We start from the raw sequence: 25,071 nt of genomic DNA, 5'->3' as shown, positions 1-25,071 counted from the left end.
TCAGGCATGTGTTAAGAAATAGCTTTTGTCAGGCGCAAGGAGCACCAACAACTTTTTTTTTATTTCTGTTCTGACATTGATTATCGCACGCGCAATGTCTTTTTTGATCTGGCTCCCATCGTGCTGCTAATCCGAGAGAACGTTTGCTTTGCTGCTAGATAAACAGTTTTTGAGTTAGCTCTTTCGATTGTAGGCTTTGCTATATATGCAGTTCCACGTTTTCTTACATTTTCATTGAGTCATTTCATAGAAATTAAAAATAAATTATAAGGATTTATATTTACTCATTGTATTTATCATGTTAGTTATGCATTGAATGAACACTTCCTCAAAATAAAAAAGTCGGTATAATAAGCTACATTTACTTTGTTAACACAATTTGTACTTTGCTGAATCTAAAATCTTCTTTTAAATGAAATCTTTGTTATTTCGATGGCTATTAATTTTTGCACCAAAACCTTCAAAGTACAGTAGACGCCACCTATCGGTATCACGGGTAATATTATCGTTCATGTGAAGTTATTACTTTTGCAAAATACGGAGCGGACCTAAGAAAAAATTTGTAGTTATTAGGATTTCAGTTTGTTATTATTTTTTTTCCCGTCCAAATTTATTTATGCCCATTTGAAGCTAGGGTTGAACCAGACTTACTTTTTCCCCTAAAAAATATTCTCAACCTGCAAGATTATGTAGGAGATCAGGATGTGTACCCCTCTCTTGTTTACAAAATTTCCGTACTCAGTTCACAATGTCTTAATCCGGCTGTAGTGGCTGCTATGATCCATATACGTGTGTGTTTTTTCAATAGCTTTCCTATAGTGGAAGCAAATGTAAGATGGAAAAGAACTTTTCCCTTCAGTTGTTGGTTAGTTTCTTTCAGTCGACCAGATTCATAGTTACTCGACCAAAAATAGTTTCTCAAGGGATCTATGAAACGTAGCGTACAATAAAAAAAATTAATGTGATTCGTAATACACTTTAGATGTATGTAGAAATGTCTGGTTAAAGACTGGAAAAAGACTGGTTATATTTTTGCAGATGATGATTACAAGAGAGAAAATTCAACTCTGCCCCGACGAGGACTCTAACAACGGTCTCTCGTTTGCCGGACGAGTGCTCTACCAATTACACTATGGGAACAGATAGCGTATTGCTCCCTTGGAGCGTATGTATATATTGAAAGGTTCCATGCATGGACTGCGGCAGCAATAAACTAATAGCTCATGAATGATATAGGCCACCAGATAGCGACATGTAAATAAAAATGTCCTCGCCACTTCTTAATACAAGATTCCTCGGAAAAGACTGGTTATATTTCTCGAAAGACCCGGAAAACGAGGAAACGAGGTTCGAGTCCCCGTGGGAGCAGAGATGAATTTTCTTCCTTGTAATCATCATCTCCAAAAATATAACCAGTCTATCAAGGAATCTTACACTTTAGATGGCTCCATTCTAACTCCTCACAATGACTGAATAATGATTTTAAAAAAAATTCAGGGTTCCAACTTGTAAGAAAAATATAATGAAATATAATAATTTAAAACAGTATGAAAAAAAACGATAGGGTTGAATATTATGCAACTGTGGGAAAGAAAAACGGAGTTGTCCCGTTCGTGAGCAAACTGTGATCGAATTAAGCGGCGTGCACTGTACTTCGTTACTAAATTTCTTATGCGATTTATGAAAATTGTATTTTACCATATTTCGAAATCTCATACAATATCTAGCGAACATATCAATATTTTATTTCATTGTTTCAATAGTACGATGTCAAAAGCTATGACATACATCTTTAGAATAGTAAACTTTCCTGTTCTAAAGTATCCTTTGTGTGTGTGTGTACAGGAAAAATACAAGCAAAAATATAATATACCATGTCACATTATAAACATTATATAGCTTGTGTAAATTAATTTGTTTACTTATTAATAGATGATTTATGGTTTTATAACAGACAGGAAAAATAACTGCGACTAACCAAATGAGAGTATCGTGAATTCACTTGAAAAACTGAACACTTTTTTTGGCCTATGTCAATCCTGATTGATATGCTCTTTAATCCCCGAAATGTGGACTAGATTCTTCATACAATGTTCTGGGTTATCATATCCTAATGAAGATGAAGACAATAAGAAAATCGCCAGAAGAAAAAATGGTGAAGTAAAATAAACAGTTTTTAAAGATTATATTTTTAAAGATTAATTATATAAATGATAAATCGAAAAAAAAGTTTGTAATGAACTAACTATTGAAGAGAAAGAAATAAAATGGGTAATGAGAGAGAGAAAAAAAAATTGAATAAAGTAATATACGAAGCGTGGGGATTATGGAATATACCATTTTCATTTTTTTTTATTATTCCAATTTAAAAGATGATAGAGACCTGACACCTGTTTGTATTTTTATAAAATTTGAATTCTTGTGTCCTTGCATGATAAATTTACAGTATTTAAAAATAAATATCATATCTGCGCCTTCTTTCTTATCCAAATGATCGGCATGTGTGTGTTTCAAACGATGTGTTAATAATATATAAATAATATGCAATAACATGTTTTGAATGTAATTCAAATGAAGATATATATGTATATATATATGGCTACAGGATAACATGTATAAAGATAATCTATATACAGCAATATACATATAGCAATGTAGTACGTTAGCAAGTTTTGTATGAAATGAGTAGTGATAATGTGGACATTGAATATTAACAAATAACACGCTGAAAAATTTTAGTTTATTTTAATTTCAATATATAAACATATTCATGCTACTTTAGGAATTTTTACATCAGTATGTTCAAGTTGCAGCGCAAATGGTATATTTCGGAGTTCATCATCAATATTTTAGGAACAGTTCGAGTAGATCTATAATATTTAGAGTATATAACATGTTAAAATTAATTTGTATATGGAAAGATTTTGTAGCAATGACGTGCAAATATAGTCCAATAAATGCGTATACACCAAACAATATGCCAAAATTCTCTTTTTTATATTTGATAATATTTGAGTGTACTACATCAATTTTGAACAGGTTGGCAACAGTATGTTCTAGTGAATGCTTAATTTAGTCAATTAATACGTTTTGAAACACAGGTCAAATATTTGAAACATTGTTGGAGTATGTGTAAAGGAATTGAAATCAAATTGGAATATAATACGTCTATAAGTAAAAGCTTGCTGTAAGAAATGTGAAACAAGGACATGTAAATCGAGTTCAACATGTAACGTATCAATTTTTTACTTATTCACGACGTAATATTTAAATAAGCTCATACTGTTTTCGAACTACTGTAGTTTGCGTCAGTATGTTCCAGTCGATGTAAAAATAATATAGACAGAACAGATTATCGGTGTGAATCACATACTCAATATTTGAAAGATTGATGAATCCCATATATAATAATTAAAGCATATGATTTTGGAACATATAAATATAGCAAGCTATGTAAGGGAGGAGTAATATACTGATGCGTAAGTAGTGGCTTAATGTATGACATTTCAGTTTTTACACTTACTAATTTATTCATGCTATTATATTTGAACATATCTAATTTTTGAACTGGTTTGAGACAGTATGTTCCAGTCAATGTGCAAATAATTTGTTTTGGAATATGTATAAACAACCCTTCGTAGAAGGGTTACGATTTGTGATCTATTGCAACATATGGATTTCTATGCTCATTTTAGTATGCTATGACATATTTGAAAATTTGTAACCTGGTTTGTGAATATATACTCCAGTTATTGCGTTAATAATCCCGGGGACACCAAATTCCTGCTCGCGTTATGTTAATGGTGTAGCCCGGGGTAAAATGTAAGCTATAATTCTGTAGTTCTGAAAAGGAAATAATGTGTGAATTGTTATGTAATTATTGTAATGTAAATTGTTGTGTTATCATTGTAATGTAAATTGTTGTGTTATCATTGTAATGTAAATTTTTGTGTTATCATTGTAATGTAAATTGTTGTGTTATCATCGTAATGTAAATTTTTGTGTTATCATTGTAATGTAATATGAATTGTAATGTAAGTTGTTGTGTTATCATTGTAATGTAATATGAATTGTAATGTAAATTGTTGTGTTATCATTGTAATGTAATATGAATTGTAATGTAAATTGTTGTGTTATCATTGTAATGTAATATGAATTGTAATGTAAATTGTTGTGTTATCATTGTAATGTAAATTGTTGTGTTATCATTGTAATGTAATATGAATTGTAATGTAAATTGTTGTGTTATCATTGTAATGTAATATGAATTGTAATGTAAATTGTTGTGTTATCATTGTCATGTAATATGAATTGTAATGTAAATTGTTGTGTTATCATTGTAATGTAATATGAATTGTAATGTAAATTGTTGTGTTATCATTGTAATGTAATATGAATTGTAATGTAAATTGTTGTGTTATCATTGTAATGTTATATGAATTGTAATGTAAATTGTTGTGTTATCATTGTAATGTAATATGAATTGTAATGTAAATTGTTGTGTTATCATTGTAATGTAAATTGTTAACCAAGGGGGACATCAAGTTCCTACTCACGTAAAGTTAATGGTGCTACCCGAGTTAAAATGTAATCTGTGTGATTTTGAAAAGGAAATATGTAAATGGAGCTATAGGCGTTGTTGTCTTGGGGCTTGGGGAAGGGGGCCTCGGCTAGTGGTCGTCCGGCTAGCGTGGGGCTGGGTGCACGGCAGCGTTTCTCTCTTGTGCTGGGGGGGGGGGGTTATCGTCGCTACCTACTGAATGAATGAACGCCAGAACTTTGCCACTGGACTTATCCCGTTGCCGAGATCTCTTCCAGCCCAGCTTCGTGGCAGAGTCTGGAGCAAGATTGTCTGGGCAGAGTCGCGACCTACTGTGAGAAACCCCGTGTGGTGACGCAAGTTACATGGTCGGGGGATAAATACTAGTAATTATATCTGACAAAAAATAATACTGTAATCCGAGGCTACTTTGCGTCTGCAGGAGTTACTTTGCACCAATCCTGAAGAAAGATTCAGCGTTTCCTAGCAGCTATTCTAATGAAAATTTCCAAACAGTTTTGATTTTGCCCGCAGAACACATCATCTGTCAACTCATATACTTGAGTTACTGATGCCTCCGCCATTTTGGATAGCTTTTGTTAAACATATCTGTGCCACTTGACTTCACCTGGAATTTTTGACGGAAATTTTTCATCTTGCATTTTGCAGTCAAAAAACGACTGAATTTTTTCATTTCCTGTCAGTTTCCCGTAGTACTATGTCATAACACAATAAATTTTAAGTGGGTCGACAGTGCTCCAAAATATTGTCTTGATTAGAAATAAGCATTATATCAGGTGGGGCGAAGTAACCCGCTCCTATGGGTTACTGTGCACCAATATTTTAAAAAATTCATGAAAATTAAAAAAAATATATGATGGTTTTTATGGCAATATATAGACGTGTGTTCTCATATTATCTTAGAATATGTCAACATCATTTTCAAAAATTGTTTTATATATTTGCTATGCCTATCAGAGTTTTCCCTAATAAACTCTCAAAAACAGTGCAAAGTAGCCCCACATGTTACGGTATTTAAAAAAAAATGAAAAATTAGGGTGATTATATATGGAAAATAGGGCCTTCTCCAAATGAAGGAAACCAAATAAAATTGATCAAAAACAATATTTAATGAGCCTATGACAATAAAAATCCAAAACTTTGTTTTTTTTATAGTTGGTGATAGTGGCGTCGTAGTCCATTTACGAAAGTCACAGATGCAATCTTTCTTTTCTGTCCCAGATCAAGGTAGGTTTACAGAGAATATGCTCTTATCAGGTTGCTGTATTTTCTATATAGTTTAGATGTGTATTCTCGACATCCATATTTTTTATGGGCATCTTTTTTCTTCAGCCACCTTGTTGGGAATTTTGTCTGTTGTGGCCTTTGTATTTGTATAATAGTACACACAATATATTACACTGAAGAGCCAAAAAAACTGGTTCACCTGCCTAATATTGTGTAGGGCGCCCGCGAGCCCGCAGAAGTGCCGCAACACGACGTGGCATGGACTCGACTAATGTCTGAAGGTAAGTGCTGGAGGTAATTGACACCATGAATTCTGCAGGGCTGTCCATAAATCCGTAGGAGTAAGAGGGGGGTGGAGATCTCGTCTGAACAGCACGTTGCAAGGCATCCCAGATATGTTCAATAATGTTCATGTCTGGGGATTTAGGTGGCCAGCGGAACTGTCTAAAGTCAGAAGCATGTTCCTGGAGCCCCTTTGTAGCAATTCTGGACGTGTGGGGTGTCGCATTGTCCTGCTGAAATTGTCCAAGTCCGTCGGAATGCACAATGGACATGAATGGGTGCAGGTGATCAGACAGGATGCTTACGTACCTGTCACCTGTCAGAGTCGTATCTAGACGTATCAGGGGTCCCATATCTCGCCAACTGCACACGCCCCATACCATCACAGAGCCTCCACCAGCTTGAACAGTCCCCTGTTGACATGTAGGGTCCATGAATTCACGAGGTTGTCTCCATACCCGTACACGTCCATCAGCTCGAAGCAATTGGAACCGAGACTCGTCAGACCAGGCAACGTGTTTCTAGTCCTCAACAGTCCAATGTCGGTGTTGTCGAGCCCAGACGAGGCGTAAAGCTTTGTGTCGTGCAGTCATCAAGGGTACACGAGTGGGCCTTCGGCTCCGAAAGCCCATATCGATGATGTTTCATTGAATGGTTCGCACGCTGACACTTGCTGATGGCCCAGCATTGAAATCTGCAGCAATTTGCGGAAGGGTTGTACGTCTGTCACGTTTAATGATTCTCGTCAGTCGTCGTTGGTCCCGTTCTTGCATGATCTTTTGCATGAAGCGCTGTCGTAGATTTAATTTTTTACCGGATTCCCGATATTCACGGTACACTCGTGAAATGGTCGTACGTGAAAATCCAAATTTCATCGCTACCTCGGATATACTATGTCCCATCTCTCGTGCGCCGACTATAACACCACGTTCAAACTCACTTAAATCTCGATAACCTGCCATTGTAACAGCAGTAACCGATCTAACAACTAAGCCAGACACTTGTTGTGTTATATAGGCGTTGCTGACCGCAGCGCCGTACTCTGATTGGTTTCATATCTCGTTATTTGCATACGCATGCCTGCACCAGTTTTTTTGGCTCTTCAGTTTATATTTCCAGACCTGTCCCCTTCTTTCTTCTGACAACGTAATGTCTTGAAGAGGTTTTCGGCATCGTCTTCACGTGGTACAGTAGATGGTGCAAAGCACAAGTGATATGATAATAGCACTCCATATAATTCGACCAACTATCTGAAAAACTATTATCCTATCCGAAGAATCGCAGCTGAAAAATAAGCGCAGTATAATGAAATGCAACTCGTGATGTGCATTGTGCTTAGTTTCGAATTATTAGACACTCTCTTCCAATAATTTTTTTAAATATACAATCTAAAAGCTTGTAATGGCAAGATTCACCTGTCATGTTGAACTGAAAATGAACACTCTATCTGTTATTCTCCTCCTCCCCTTCTCTATTGTTAATTAATATTTTTCATTGTTTTTTTATAATTTATCTACTGTTAAACTTTAGTTTCTTGAATAAATTAGTATAACTCTCCGTCTTTAAAAATAATTTTTTTTGTGTGTGTGTTCGACTGTTTTATCTTATACATATTTCATTTTTTTAAGCATGTTTGTGTAATTTTTTTTAAAATTTATGTGGGCAATTTTTCATACATGATTTGTCTGTTTTTTAATTATTTTATTTTTTTGTCGAACAAATTATCATGCATGTGCATCTTACCTTTTTCCTTCATACATACATTCCAATTTTATCGTGCAGAAACTAATTGTTCACCTTTACTTGTTTCTTTATAACGGGGCATTTGGCCCAAAACAACAAAGTTTGATTGATTGATAAAAGCTTGTGTGAGTAAATGTCTGAAAATTGAAAAATAAATCTTCTCCTCTGTAGCAGACGTAATTATGGTAACAATCGATGACACTCACTGCACAGTATCAACACCAGCTATAGAAGGTGTTGACAGTATCATGGGGGAATTTCGAAGTACAAGCGTCCCTTTACGCGATTAACTGGTTCCTCAAAATAATCTCGTTAAACGAACTTGAACTAAAGTGAATTGAATTAAACATGGGTGAGATAGGGATAGAGGCAGTGGCGGATTAAATTCGGTGGAGGCCCCGGGCGAAAAAGAAAATATTGGGGCCCTTAAATTAGAAAAATGTGAAGTTTTGGTTTTTCGGGACCCTTTAGAAGTCGGGGCTTTGGGCGCGCGCCCGGTGTGTCCGCCGTTAAATCTGCCTCTGGATAGAGGGGTTTTATTCAGAAAGGTGAAAAAAAATAAACCTAACTTCTAGCAGAGCAGAATAATTTCTTTTAAATGAACTCTAATATTGTTTAAACTTTTAAATAAATCTCGTGAATTTAAGGTATCCGACTATCTTTAAAACGTCATTATGGAAGAAAAAATATTGATTTCTTTATTTTTATTTTTTATGAAAACCACATTTTTTGTGATTCTGAAACAGACCTAGTTTTTTTTATATGACGCTTTTAGAACCGAAGTTACGTTAACTTTAGTGTTGAATTTTTACCTACAAGTAACCCGTGAATAAAAATTTTCAACTTTTTTTACAAAGAATGCTATCTTTGACATTTTATTGAATTTGAAACATGATTTCTAAAAATCAGTTGATTGAAAACACATCATTACAAAATTTTTATATGATATTTTGCAGTACATTGTTAAGATTTTGTACCAGAATCTAAGGTCTATCACACATACAGGGTGTTCTGTTAATGAACCGACAAACTCAGATGGTTGTTAGTAGGCATCAAGAGGAACATTAATTACAATGGAACATGGAGTCGCAAACCACGTTGAGAGGGTGGAAATCGCGAAAAACGCATACAGGTTTAGACGTCACGCTGGAAGTACAATAATAACTACAAAAAGATTTATTTGCTTAATTATTACTAAAGTTGTTGGAAGTGGCGGCCGCTGACGTCATTGCACAGTCTACAACGACGTAAAAACGATTCCCGGACACGCTCGAAGATACCAGGTATGTTTTCATGTCTGCCGCAGCAACGACAATCCGTGCTATGAGATCCTCCGGTGTGTCCACAGGCGTCGCATAAGCCGCTGTGGTGGTCGAGTGGTCATAGTGACGGACTCGCATCGCGAGGATCCGGGTTCGAACCCCACCGGCGCCGCAGTGGTGGTCGGCTGAAGTTGGTTTTCTGTGGTTCCCAACTTCAAGGCGCGAATGCGAGCCGATCTCCTCGTTAAAAAGTCTCGCCACAGAGAGCGGCAAGCCTACAACGTTACAAATATTCAATCATTACACTTCACTCACAATTTGAAGTATAGATGGCAGCACTGAAATATCATACACAACACTAGCTACACACTTAGACTATAAGGTGCACTCACTTTGTTCCAGAGAAGGATGTTCACTTTGTTCTCGCTGGAAGAGATCTCGGCAACGGGATAAGTCCGGTGGCAGAGACCCTGGCGTTCATTCATTTAGGCGTCGCATAAATGACGGTAACATCAGATATGGTGAGCGAATCCACAAACGCATTCAGCGATTAACTGACATCCACCTTTCGTCTCGTCTGGACTCAGCCTGCATGCGTTTGTCGCGATTTTCACCCGCTCAACGTGGTTTGCGGCACCATGTTCCATTGCAATTTTTGCTCCTCTTAGTGCCTACTAACAACCCTCTGAGTTTATCGATCCATTAACAGAACACCCTGTATTTGTCTAATTAGAGTGTTTTATACACGATATGTAAAATGAAATCTTGCATCATCACTAGCCAAATCTACTGTGAAAAAAAATACATTTCATTCATAAAATTTTTTGCAATCGTGTTTCGAATATTACATGAATTTTGTTTACAATTTGACATAAAAATGACTTTTCATAGAAAATTACATAAGTAGTCCAAAAATTATTATTGTTTTCACCATTTTGAGACACTTTCTACCAAAAAATGTTATCAAAGTTCACTCCAGTAACATTTTATAGAAAATTGACAAGATTGAATTAATTTAATTTATACTTTTTTACTTGTGTCTTCTCACAATATTACTACAATACTTCTGATTAATTCTAGTAAGTGTGGGTGTTTTCTTTCCTGAGAGCCTGGTATGATAGTCTGATAACTTTTTTTTAATGATATAGTAGAGATTCATCTCACAAGCAGCGTTCTTTGTCTCTTTATGAAAACTTCAGTAGCAAGAGAATTGTCAGATAATTCTGAATGCCCCTCGCAAATATGACAATTCTAGTTTCATTAGGATATTTTTCTTTGATTAAAATTCTGATAGTATTGTCAATGTCACCAGAAGATTTGAATTGATAAAGATGTGTTTTGTCAAAGATGAGATGCGAGATCTGGTGAATTAGATTTGAGTGTTTCTCTCACATTTGTCTCAACTAAATCATAAAATGAAACGGATTTTGTCATTTTAACTACAGTGAAACTCGGTTGTAATGATATTGATTGTTCCAAGAAATTTTTTCATTATAACCGAAGTGTCGTTACAATAGAGATTGACGTTTCAAAGACATTTCAACCTTTAAAAGTATAGTCAGTTGCAATCAAAATACCATACACCAACTCTTCGTAATGATTGGGTTAATCATATTTTCATAAGCAAAATATAGAAAATTGGGATCATACATAAGAAACTTCGCCAATTCTCGCTAAAAATGTTCCCAATTGTCAACGATAATTGCCAATCATTACGTATACATAACCCCTGGCTGGAAGTAAAGTGGTACGGCAAGTTAAAAAAGAAAAAATTAGACATGACAAATAATGTGTGAGATGAATATTAGTCATATTAATTTATGATAAGATTTATAAATTATGCAAATTATCTCCATCCCTGATTTTAGTTAAGATTGTTAATTAAAAGTAAGATTTGAAAAAGGGGAAAAGAAACGGGACAATTTTATAATAAAAAAAAGTCGGGAAAAAGTACCGGAAAATACGTAATGTCCCGTAAACGGAGTTATACTTATAGCAAGTCGGGGCGTGAAGCACGTGATAAATCTTTTTTTTAATCTCTCAATAGAATATACAGGGTGTCCTGTAAGTGCTAATGCGGCCTTTATCTCATCAACCACTTGTCGTAGAGATATGGTTTCAATTTAAAAAATGCGCAAAATGTGTTCAAAAATTACCCTTACCAGTTTTGAGAGTGAAAATACAGTGTCACAATATAAAAAAAATCTAAATTATTATACGGTCCCCTGTTCTCTAACTTCCAATTAGAAAGTCCTTGCCCTGTCTTTTTTTGTTGAGTCCAATGAAAGAAATCCTATGTTTTTAACTGCAATATTCGATAAGATATTCGAATTAAAAAATCGGAGAGAAGTTGGGAAAGGACAGCATAAATGAGGGAAAGGGGCGTCGTCCGTTAGTTTTTGCTGTTGTTTCACAATTTTTCTCCGATTTTTGAATTAGAATATCTCAGGGAATATTCAAGTTAAAAACATTTAATTTTTTTGCTGGGTTCAATAAAAAAGACAGGGCAACAATTTTCTAATTAAAAGTTAGGGGACCGTTCAAAAATTGAATTTTTTTTATTTTGAGACATACTGTATTCTCACTTTGGAAACTTATCATTTGATCATTTTTGTCGCACTACGGTCATTTTCTTCACACGAGAGCTAATTAGACCCCGGGACCTACAATTTATTACCGATTCCGAACGGCAGGCTTGCTTTTTATACTCATCGAGAGGTTGGTGCGCTAACGCCTCGATGGGGGACTCCCTGCGGTAGCAATTTTTTCTGCGGTCATGTCGCCGTTTCTGTTGTTCCCCTGTGGCAGGAAAGTTTTCTGACAAGGACGAACCGGGTACCGAACTCGCGACACCTCTAAACATCTTTTGGTACTGTAGGCGAGTATCTTATCGACTGGGCTACCGCGCCGCCTTTGGAAACTGGTACAGGGTAATGTTTGAACGCCTTTCGAGCATTTTTAAAGTGGAATCGTACCTCTACGATGGACAACAAATAACGGAATCAAAATTAAGGAATAATTTGAATCTGAAAAATGCAAGTTTTTTTATTGACTTTTCCAGTACAATATGGTGATCCGATGCCATTTAGGCATAACCAACCCTTCCCTATTGTGTACAGCAATATCCGAACATTTCCTCTACGTTATGAACTCTTTTTCTTATAATTTCTTGGGAAACCACTATAGAAACGCAAGGTCTCATTATATCCGAGGTCGTTGCGTTTTCATCGACGTTATAAGCAAGTTTCATTAACATTATTCTCTATGGGAATCAGCCAGGTCAAACAATTATTGGCGTTATATCTGAAGTATCGTTACAACCGAGGTCGTTATAATCGAGTTTGACTGTATGGTATATCTGATTTGCAAGTCTATTTTCAAAATTATCATCTAACTCCAGGCTAAATCTTGCAGTTTACGATTTCAAAAATCAACTTTTCAAAATCGCGTTATAGTGAAATCGCGTAAAGCGAGGGATGCCGGAAGTTTACCACTATTCCACTTGGCGGCCATATCTGAAGTGAACCCGGTATTCATTATCATCCCATTATTCCATAAAACATTCTCACACTTCCTACATAAAAAACTGAAAAAAAAATTAAATTTTTAAAAATTTTAAAAAACAAATATCAATTTTCTTTCACTAATTTCACGCGTTTTGGCATTGCGATGGAGAGCAGTCTTCAGAACATCTAGCCAGTGAAAGAAAAAAATACTGTATATTTGTCTTTAAAAAATTTTAACATATTTCTTTGAATAAAACCAGTCAAAGTTTCTTTCTCTGCATAAAATGAATTGTATTTTTAAAAAAGAAATGCTATAAAAGAATCATTATATAGATTTTATGTTTCTTCGATATCTTGCAAGTCGTAATAAGTTCGTTATGCTGTCTATTTGCTCGCATCCAAAATTACATTTGAGGGGTCCCACCCGTTTTAACCCATTTTTGACCGTTCTTACAAGTTGCGACCAAAAAATTTCAGTAAATTAGACATCAATTTAGTATAATTTTCTATGTAATTAATGTAAATTTCCGATTAATTTACTTTCTAATTAATGTAAATTAATTATCTTAGTTTAATCAAAATAATTAATTATTATAATTGTGGGAAACCTCGTGTACCATGTGATAAAAAAAAATTTGGTAAAAATTATGTTTTTTCTATTTTAAAAAAATTTATTTCTGTTCATGGCCACGAAAAAAAAATTTCAGATAGAAAATCAGAATAAAATTTCTGAAAATTTCCTTTTGAAAAATCATAAGAAATCAAATTTCATTACAAAGAAATTTTAAAAAAATACTATGCACTCATTAGACCCTTTAGTTCCAAATGTTCATTTCATTCAAAAATTTGAATGAAAAGTATCTGTGAAAGAAATTTTTAAACGAAGCGTTGCGCAAATGCAACGTCAGTCAAAAAAAACTGTCCTCTAATATAGAAATATTATTAAAAATACTATTTAACCATTCATTTATTTCAAATTTTTTACACACGTTTTTGCTTATAGGCGCAATCCTATGCCAGTATAAAGTTTCACATATCTTTGATATTTAGTTTTTTGTAAATTTTCAAAAAACAGCTTATGCGCATGATAAAATACTGTATCAATCAATTTTTATTCAAAATAACGTTGATGTCGTTTATTTGACGTCATGATGTCATGTATTTCATCATACCTCAAGCTGTTTTTATGCTTTTTTTGAAAACTTACAAAAAATTAAGTATCAGAGATATGTAAAACTTCATACTGACAATAAGATAGTATATATAATCAAAAATATATTTAAAAAATTTGAAATAAATCAATGAATAAATAAACAAATCAAATAATTCAACCTTTATTTAGCCGCGAGCACTGCCTATGCCCATCATCAAACGAGGAGCACCCTCACGACAACTTTTACATAAGTATGCCTGAAATCTACATAATTGTAACCCTTGGATGTAATTTTCACAGATGTAATTCCTTGGATGTAATTGAAGCTTTTATCAAATGCTCGTGAGCACGAAATCAGACACGAACATAGAGCACTCTTGATGCTTCGGGAAGCACCATGGGGCTCGCAAGCAACAGGTGGGAGATGGCTATTAGAGCATAGTTTTTCACCATGTTAATAGGTATGAAACCCCTTAACCTGATTGGCATAACATTTGTGTTATGTCGGTGAGTTTGTTAAGATATATTTCATTGATTTTTGATTTTAATTTCTTTCAAGTGTTGATTAAAATTGGTAGGGTTCATACATTTTATTTTATTTGTCCTTAAAACTATTAAATACGAACATAAGGCTAACTTGCATTCTTTTCTTCACATATTTGAATACGCTTATTATACTTTTTTTTAACACTATTGAATGCAGTTACGGTTTTTTGATTTCTATTGTCTTTGCTTAAACTTTTAAACACAGTTCTAGTCCTACAGTTTATACCAATGAAATCCAAAAAACCGACATTTAAATAAGATAACTAATTTACTGTACAGTGATTCCTCGTAATTCAGCCGTCGAATTCCATTGGATTACGAATGCGCTCTCATGAAATTATGTGAATAGTCATGTTGTTAATGATCAATTTGACGTGTTTCAGAAATGTAAATATTTAACGCACTCACAGATATTATTTTCTTAATTGAAATTGGAATAATGGCCCGAAGAAAAGTTGACAGAGAAGAAGTAGTAGATAGAATGCGGAAAGGTAGAACAATTACAGATGTATAGTTAAAGAGTATGACGTTGTTAGCCACTTGTGGCAACTTTTGGCAACATTCAGAGAAGGTTATGGTTGCTAGGGGTAGCTGTTGGAACAATGAAGATTTTCGACAAAAATAGATCTTCGATTAATTAAATCATGTAAAAGCTGCTCATCGCTTGCGTCAAAAAAAAGGGAAAGCAATAAACTGAGGCCCTTATCTGTGAGTAGGCTAGGTGGATTTCTGAAAATAAAGGTAAAACTCCAGGATTATTTCAGTTCAGTTATAGAAATTCAATATCTCGAGGCCGGTTTTATTGATTGAAAGGTAGAACAAGCATCCATGGTCTTCTCAGGTGGTGCAGAAAGCTATGTCATTATATGCTAGAGCAGTGGTTCTCAACTTTTTTGAAAACAAGGACCAGTAAAATGTCTGAAAAAAATATGACGGACATTTTTGATGACAATTGGCGATGTCCCGTAAATATTTTACGGATTATTATTTAAGATCCCAGTTTTACCGAATTTTATTTTTCTCAATGAAAATATGGTTAGCAAACCATTTAAATATTTTTTCGTAAAAATGCATTTTTATTTACTGTGATTTGTAGCAGCCCTTTATTTTCACACCCTTCAGCAATTTTAGCAGCAGTTAGCAAATTGCATTGAAAGCAATAAATTGAAATTTTTGAAAAAAATTTAGTGATATCCCGTATTTAGGATCGTAATTTCCTATACTCTCCTCGATGATGTATGGGGAACCTAAGTATGAAGGTTTTATTTTACTTGAACCCACATGGCGTTACTGATATCAATTACAACGGGTGAATAAATTTATCAAGTTTGCCTGCGGACCACATATGCCATCGTCACGTATCATAGGTTGAGAAACGCTGTGCTAGAGCAAACAAAGACTGAAGAAAAATTTGGGGCTGAATTTTAAGGTTTAACTAAGAAACTTGAGGTTTTTATTGCAGAATTCAAATGTTTTATTCCTCATCTCTATTCAAGGAAAAGGAGACGGGAAATGGTAGAAAAGAGTCGAAGAAAATCGTTTTCAATATCTATGGCTATTAATATCATAACATATGTATACGTTATGCTATGTCAAACAACAGGGTGACTTCTCTTCACTTACCCGTTAGGATGAGTGAAATGGGGGGCGCGAAGGGTTCAACAGAGTAAATTGATCGATTTTCTAAAACACTACTAAATTATGTATAAAAATTTTGTCCCTCAATCTGACAGTTTTTTTTATTTGACGTCAGTTCGGTGACGGATAAATGCCGAATTACGAGGCACAACTACATACATAATGATAGTGATCGTATTTCGATTCTTATCGATTTTTTACCGGCATCCAAAATTTGCTATGATTTTCCTATAGATTTAGTGTTAAAAATTAAGTGTTGGTTATGACTGAAATAATGATCGGTCGCGATAAAAGAAATCAAAATATTCGCATCAGACTGGAAAATTTATAAACGGATAAACAAAAATACAAACGTTGTATTATTAGGGGGTAATAACATCCACAGCGAAAATATATTAAAATATTAAAGCTCATGTGTGCGTTAAAGGTTGATTAACGGAAGATTGAGATCAATTAGAGATTGAGAAAAATTTTATGGCAAGTGAGAAAAGAAATTTTCTGGAGTGAATTTATTTATTGGTCATATCATTCTCAGTCAACCCAACATTAATCATAAAAAAAGTGAGAGCACTCTTCAATTTTCAAATAGAAGTTAGATAGATTATGAGTGAGAGAATCACAAAGTTATAGAGAGCAATTCACTTAATAAAAGTATACTAATGAAAAAGTAATGAAAAGTACTGATGCGGAATCATGAACCACAATGTCTCGAAAAATACTCATTGTTCTAAGGTAGTGATTCTCAATTATTTTACATTCGTGGCATCCTTATGAATAAGAATGCAATTTCAAATACTTCCGGCACCCTCTCCAATTTCGAAGTGCTCACGCAGCATCTTAGAATGCTCCGTACTATTTGGGTATAACCGTGCCGAATAATCTGCTCAATCTAAAGCAGTAGTTCTTAACCCTTTTTCCTTCCCGCACTCCGGGAAGTTTCTTATTTGTTAGAAAATTCAGTTCTTTGATAATTAATAACATTAATTATCCATTAATTAATTTTTATAAATTATTTCACATACTATTAAATTCTTTTTGGTTATAGCTGATAAGTAGTTTCGGCTTTCTTTTTGGAAATTAATGAAAAAATAAACTAAAAAGAATTATTATTTTCTATGATTTTTCGAAATTTGAGAGGAAAAGAATAAATGTAAAAAAATTTCATCACTTATTTATTCCAGCCGGAACAACAATATAAATATGGCCCTTGATTAAATTTTTTGACGTTTTTCTTGAGGCATGCTCACGACAGAATTAAATCCAAGCGCAGCATGCTAATAACATGAGGCACGAATGTAAACAAACCGCAAAATATTTTAGGTATTAATAGTATTGTTCCTCGGTCGAAATGGGAAACAAGTTCAATCACTAACGAACCCAAAAGAAACTTTTGAGGTATGATTTGATACTTTTTTAAAGAATTAAAAAATCCATTTTTCTCATCATCTCAATTTTCATAAAGGATCAGTTCATATGTTATATAATTTCTGTTTCCTAACCTCGCACCCCCGAAAAATGCTTTTCCGCACCCCCGGTTAAGAACCTCTGATCTAAAGAAAATTTTGTATCTAAAATAGTTCATGCCGCTCAAGGTCATTCTCGTGTAATCTTAAGTGTTTCATCACATAGTTGAAAGACCACTAAGAGGGAGTATAACATAAAATTGCAATTAAAATTTTGAAGAAATATTTTAAAAATTCTTTAAATTTCAAAAACATATTTAACAATATATTTCAATTCCACAGAAAAGTTTAATTTCATAAAAATATTCAAGAAAAGTTTGGTTCCAAGAGATATTAAAGAAGACTCAATTTAAAAATATTTGATAAGACTGAGATTTGTAAAGAAGAAAATACTTAAGAGACTATTTCAAAAAATTAGACGAAGGTTTTAATTTCAGAAAAATATTTTTTTTTTAAAAATCAAGTTTTTTTGAGAGAGTATTAAAACAAAAACGATGTTGCTATCTGTGGGACGTTTTCCATTATTTCCATCGCATCTCGCCATCAAGCGCAATTACTATAGTTATTTTCTCTTTTTATTTTAGTACGGCTGAATAAACGTTGTGTACCGTTTAAAATGATAAACTGTTGTTGTCATCTGGCTGTCAGGGGCAAAATGAAATACCGTGATTTTGAGCGTTTTTTTTAACGCCATTTTTGTGACCATTCTTCTCTCTCCCCCTCTTTCCTTTCCAACGAAAAAACTCTTCAACCTCCCTGTTGAGCGTAAATGAGGGCGCCGAGTTTAAATTGCGCGAATCTTTGCTGGCTAGGATCACCGAAAGGCACCACACACGGCACAAGCTTCCATAACACACGATGAAGGGGATCACGCGAGTCGTGTTCCTGCTGTTGCTGTTGAACATCTCGGAATACACATGTCGCCGGAAACAGCTGAAACCGAAAAGCCCTATCGAAGACGTCGACACTACCCGTCTCGAAGAACTCATCCAAACCGAACAATTTTTAGCCGTTTTTTTCCGTGAGTATTTCGTCTTCGGATGATTCTCCGTATTCTTAAGAAATTTCACAAAAAATCTCATTTTTGTTTTTGTTTATTTTTTTTTTAATTTGTTGGCTCTTTGTTTTGCGGGCAGAGCAAGGGCGAAGACAAGAGCTTCTATAATCAGTATCGCTATTCTGGTAAACTTTAGCCTTCTGCTTCAGCCGCCTCTTGCATCCCAACCACATCGGCAGGAAAGCATTCCGTATACTCTCTTCTTAAGAAAGAGAGAGAGAGGAACACGGTGCTATTTTTAGCTGATTTTGAAGACAACGTGAAAAACAAGAAGCTTCATACATAGCTAAGAAATAAAGGGTGGTGATCATGGTTAAAATTTTGTTTTGGACGTTAGACATAGTGTTTCTTTTTCTTCTTGTTTTAAAAACAATTTTAAACTATTTCAAGTTTCTTTCTAGCAGAAACAAAATAAACTTTGCTCAGCAATCACTCTAGCTAATCCATGAAAAAGAAACGTAAAGTAAACATAACAAGTGTGTATGAGCAAGTAATGTAAGATGTGTGTCAGATATGGTATAAATGTGTAAAAATGCTTTAACCCCTTTCACTGTTACATTATGAAAAAATTAAATAATTATCATGTGAATTTTTTTGGTAGGTCATTTTAGTTCTAATTAAAGCCTAAAAACAAAAAGTAATAAATTTTTCAATTATTTAGTACACAACGAATTAATTAACGTGGTATTTGAAAGTTTCGTCAGCGCTATACACTTACAATGAAAGTAAAAAATATCAATTCAGATATGTTGAACAATACATAATAATGAATATTTATTTATTTCACCACAAAGAAAGCCGTAATTTATTTTATGCATTTTTTTAAAGAAAATTTTATAAAAGCCGTGTTTAACTGCATTGCATTTTTGTGTAATGCAGTAAATACTTTCACAGGGACAAAACATCTAACTGAATTTTATTAATGAACAAATTGTCCCACACTTGTGCTGTCATCTGGTAATCGTAAAGTAATTATACAGCCTTTGTACTTCAGAATACCAACAACGTATGTAAGAGATGTTACTGGGGTTAAAATCTTGGCGGTACTTTAAAGTACTGCCAGTAATGAAAGGGTTAACAGACGCGAATGCATTTACTTTCTTTAAAATATTTTCAAATATTCTACTTGAAAAATCGTAAATATATTTTAGGTTCTCAATCACGTCTTTAAGAATTGTGATCATTTCGAATTTTGAGATTACAGCTTTACTATAATTATGCCTAACCTTTGTATAAATAAACTTATCCCATTCTGTTACTTCGAATGAACGGAAGTGAATGTCAGACGTTAGAAATGCTACGAACAAGTATTTATTACATTAAGAGAGATTTTATTTAAAACGAATAAAACTTCAACGGGGTATTTAATAATTTCATTATTAATTCACAGCTTTTTACATTTTCATTCTGTTTCACTTTTATTCATCTGTTGATTCTTTAAATAAATTCTGTTTGGCTCTTTATTTCTCGTGCTCAACAAAACCAAGCCAAGTTTTTATTTAGAGCAAAATGTCGTTTTAGTTACATATGTACAGTATGTGTATACACTTAACTTGTCAGAATTTCTTTATCATATAGAGTCAAGATGACGCTTCTCGCATGATACCACATCTTATAAATACTAATACATATATTTATAGTATTTTTTGAGTTTTCGTTTATTTTCATACTAGTCATAACGGAAACAAACTTTCAAAAAGCTAAATTTCAGATGATGTTTTTTTAGAATAGCAGTTTCTCTCTGAATTTTCAATTGCTGCTTAAATTTTTTATAAAAATATGTGTGAATTTTGGATTAATTAGAATATGAAAATACACGAAATTTCACTTTTCTCATAGTGAGTTAATTTATTATGAAATAAAATGATTATAGTACAATTTATGTGTGTGGGTAAGAATTGAATTTTTTTATTTATTTATTTATTTTTTATGAATTTTTTTTATGTGTTTACATTATCAATTATAAATCATTTTAATTGAGGCCACTGACTTTTTTGCAATAGGTGGCATGAAATAATACACAAATATGAAAAAAAATGTCATAAATATTGAAACAAAAAAAAACATATTTGACGAGAAAAAAGATCTGGAATTTCGAGATATTGAATTTTTTGATAAAACGGATAGAAAATGAATTCCCGGTTTATTACGTAATATCATAATTTAAATAATTTTTATAATACTTTAAATTTTATAGGATTAAAATGAGATAATGGATATAAGGAAACGACAAAACACACGTTATAGCTTAATGCAAATAAAATGCTTTTTAGCCTATTCTCAAACTTTTTTGTAAAAATGCCTTTTTTGAATTTTTCCTGCTGTAATGCCTATTTCGACATTGTTTTATGGTTGCCCTTGAATCTCGCCTATGACCTAAGCTTGGAGGATCACAATAATTTTTTTTATCCTGATAGTATCAACTTGGCTCGGATAATAATGCGATTATTATAAACTAATATGGAAACACAGACGAAAGTAAATTATTTAGCCATTTCAGTCATATTTCCGACCTTCAATGTCTTAGTTTTTACTTACTTATCCTTTTTTGTATAAATTATTAATGTCTTTTTTTTAGTGCCTATTGTAAGAATTTTTAGTACCTTTTTGCCTGCCTATTTTTATAATTTTTAGTGCCTGAACTTCTGGTCCCTTGTGATAATAAAAGATGCATTCCGGGGGTCCGGTATTGGAACCCTTTCAGACCAGACTCGTAGCCAGAAATTTCGTTCGGTGGGGGGACCACTTTCATTTCGGGAGGGGGACCAAAGTGATAGAACAATAGATTTGGCCATCTTTTTCCCTTTTTTCGGTCATTTTCTCACATTTCGGGGGGAGACCAAACCCCCAAGTCCTCCCACTCGCTACGGCCTTGTCTCGGACTCGAAGAACACGGCAGCCACTAACTAAAATTCAATAAAATAAATCTCTGAATGAAATTCACTCCACAAGCATTATTTATCAAACCCACTATCTTAGACTCAAGGTTATGCATAAAGTATCTGGTAAATTCGATTAATATATACGATTTATCATATTTACTTGTAAAAACTAGTGATTATGCATGGTCGCCAAAAAATATGGTGAAATCATTATAATTCATGAAATCTACCAATACGGAATGTCAGTTATGCATAATCAAAGGCAAATGTGATAAATTCGCAATTGAACAAAATTTATGAAATCTATCTTTACCGTTCACGTATACTGCAGATTGGATCCAAGGAAATGAAATTTGTAATAGTGAAGTTATACTATATGTGCCAATAATCATTTTGAAGAAATTATATACGAAACTTATACTTGTTGACAAATATTTTTTTTTATCTAAAAATATTTTTTTCCGTAAAAGTGAAGCGCTGGTTCATATACAAGATGCTGGTAAAAGTATGGCATTCGTCCTATTCAAATATTGAATATGCCACGCGAACTAAAATGGTATTCAGACTTACTGAAACTTTTAATGTTGGTTATGATTGTTGAGATACTACAGGTTGCATAGGAAAGTCCCTTTATCCTAAAATAACTCGCGAACCGTTGATCCTAGAGGCATACTTCCGATTGGGGAAAGTGTACAAATAGCGTGTGGACCTCGGATACCTCATTCATATTGCAAGGAGTTGTATAGTTATGGGAACAAAAAAAATTCATTTTTTATTTGGTCACCATGTCCTAAAAATCCCAATTAAAGGAAATTGTTGCCTTCTCTTTCTCTCTTTTCTTCTTTCTCTTTCTCCTGAACCTAACAAAAAACTTCTATGTTTCTAAGTGCAATATTCGCTTAGATATTTGAATTTTAAAAATCACTGAAAATAAAGGAAAACCACATAAACTAACGGACAAGCTTATTCTAAGCTTCATATGCTGTTCTTTCCCTCATTTTCAGAGTTTTGAATTCAAATATCTCAGCGAATATTACGCTTGGAAACATGGATTTTTTTTTTACTTAAAAAAATGAAAAATTTATAAGAGAGACCGGACAACAACTTCTTGATTGGATTTTTTTGAGCAGAGCGAACAAAGAAAGAGTTGATTTTTTTTATTTTAATAACAATGCAACATCTTTCAATACGAATGACGTATCTGCGGTCTGCACGTTATTTGAATATTTTTCCCCAATTAGATGTATGCTTCTAGGATCAACGGTTCGCTAGTTGTTCCAGAATAAAGGGACTTTCCTGTGCAGCCTGTATATGAACAACTGATTCTTGCAACCTGCACATAATAACACCAGATTAATTTTTTTTTTTTCAGACAGTAAAATCTGTCGGACGTGCGACAAAATTCTTGAAGAACTCCAAAAAATCAATGACGATGCAGAATACATCGGGGTGCAGTTCGTCAAGACATCGACAGAAAAACCATACGTTGAAAAATACGGAGCCGAACGATTACCATCATTGGTGTATTTTCGATACAAGGAGCCAATCGTTTTCGACGGTATTTTTTATTCTTAATTACTTTCACTTTCAAACGTCTTGTAAAATGTTGATGTTGTATTAACACAAAGAAAAATGCATTTCTTATTGATTTCCAGTACCTTGAATTACTTACACTGTGCAGTCTTGTAATAACCCCGTTAAAGTGTTTAACGAACCTTGGAACGCCAATACGAAATGACTTCACGTAATAAGAATGTAAACAGAGCTCCGACAGTTTCTTGCAATTTAAAAAAAAAGTACACACTTTCAAACCCACATTCATAGGCGAAGGCAAGATTTTCTCAAGGAGGTAGGGTTCATAATTGTTTTTCATCCAAACGGGGGGTTTACGTTTTTCCCTGCAAAATAACACAATAATCTCGGCTCAAGAACCCCCCCCCCCCCTTGCGTACGCCAATGGCCAATGCACACATTAGACTCAATAATAACACTGGACAACAATGAAATTGCGTCTGACTTAAAAATATACAATTCTAATGGGTTTGACCTGCTGAAGGCGAATATCGCCATGACAAAGTTTTATTGGTTCTTGTCAGAGCCGCCCTTACCAGTGACGAACGCCGGTGGCTTATAAATAGTCCCTACATTTCTAGCGACATTGTAGAAATTTAGCGCATCGTGATTGTCCGAAATGAGTGATGAACCATTACGTCACTCATGGTGAAATTTTTGCTGGCGACGTTTGACAATAGATAGATTTAATTGTGCTTGAACCTGACATCCACCGTTGGACTAATGGCTATAGTACACATCCCATTTTTCCCATCCTTCCATCTTTGCTGTCATTTACTGATTTACTAAAAAATATTTCCATTTTTGTTTCTGATTTAATCAAATGCGGTTCACGTGCATCGAGAAGACAATAATAGCAAATCACGAAGCGAGCGCCCAGATGTGGCCCAGGTATCATTTACTGATTCAATAAAAAATGCTTTCATTTTTCGTTCATGAACTTTAAAATTCAATTTCGCCCAAAACTCCGCCTCTCGTGACGTCTTGCTAGCTTTTTTGCTCACAGTAACCAATCATGTGTTACTAAGAAAGTAGGGATTGTAATTACGCTGCCCGTGCGGTGCAAAATTAATATTGCGGGGCTAGAGGCATCTTAATAATTTCGGCTCCCCTTAGCCCCGATTTTATATATTCCGTGAGAGTGTTCAGCATCCAAAAATTCATACATCGAAAATAAGGAAAATCATTGACAAAGATAATTAATTCCAGCACTCATGAAATTTCAGAATAAATGAAAGAAATAATTCCAGCACCCATGAAAATTCAAAACTCCAAAATGGATTAAAATTCACAATTTTTGAAAACAATAATGCCAGAATTATTTTTTTCTAGATGAAAATCAAATTTCCAGAATTCCTTTTTAGATGAAAATGCAAACTTCCAGAAAAAATTATTTCTTTCTAGATGAAAAATTCCAGAATTGATGAAAATTAAGAATTTAAACAATAAATTATTATTACCGTAAGTGCGAAACCCCAAAAAACGCGGGGCCCAGTGTGACCCCACCTGTTGCACGCCGCCCTTAAGGACGGTTCTGGTTCTTGTTTTTGAGATATTACCCTGTTAACAGTTAAAAAGTACTTTACGAGCGTTATTGTATGTTGAAAAAAGTGATGAGGACCATAGTACGTTATCAGGGAAAATGGTTAACCTCGGTGCTGGCCACGGCTGGCTGACTAATGTTGAACAATTTTAAAAGATGCTCCTTATGTCCAGTACAAGCACAATGCAAAACTAAGTACGTGCCAGACGCCGATAAATAAACTACAAACTAGTATTATGCTGCAATACATTTGCATTCTATGTATTTGTGCTGTTTTTATGTATATTATTGTTGTGCCTCTATATATTGGTGAGATTTCTATATATTTGTGCCGTTTTTTCTGTTTTTTATTTTTATTTTGTTTTCTATATACCTAATGTCGCATTTCAATGTATTGTACTGTTATTATACATGTGTACATTATATAAATGTGCGATTTCAGAGAAAACCGTAGTCAATCAAGCTTTTTCATGGTTAAATTCGTGTTCGGCACCAACCATGTTCATGAATTCAACCATGTTTTCGTTTCGCATATTTTGTCAAAATTTGTTGTTCAGTGTAATTTAATTGAAAGTGCAGTGTACATAATTCATAGTGGTCATAGTGACGGATTCACGTCGCGAGGATCCGGATTCG

The 25,071-nt window shown here is 34.0% G+C and overlaps 1 protein-coding gene across 1 annotated transcript in view; it reads left to right on the top strand.

Annotated features, from left to right (window-relative positions):
* Nucleotides 1–18,179: 18,179 nt before the first annotated feature.
* LOC149085456 (uncharacterized) overlaps nucleotides 18,180–25,071 on the top strand; it is a 130,780-nt gene continuing 123,888 nt past the window's right edge. The window contains exons 1-2 of the mRNA XM_089233471.1: nucleotides 18,180–18,402; nucleotides 22,693–22,878. Coding sequence (XP_089089597.1) covers nucleotides 18,240–18,402; nucleotides 22,693–22,878 — 349 coding nt within the window. The 5' untranslated portion in view covers nucleotides 18,180–18,239. The remainder of the gene's footprint in view (nucleotides 18,403–22,692; nucleotides 22,879–25,071) is intronic.

This window comes from Pholcus phalangioides, unplaced genomic scaffold, assembly GCF_987345545.1.
Source record: "Pholcus phalangioides strain wild (caught in Gottingen) unplaced genomic scaffold, Ppha-v1.0 ptg000007l_1, whole genome shotgun sequence".
Taxonomy (NCBI): domain Eukaryota; kingdom Metazoa; phylum Arthropoda; class Arachnida; order Araneae; family Pholcidae; genus Pholcus; species Pholcus phalangioides.
Note: the sequence above shows the minus strand (reverse complement) of the source record. Positions and strands in the feature narration are given on the sequence as shown.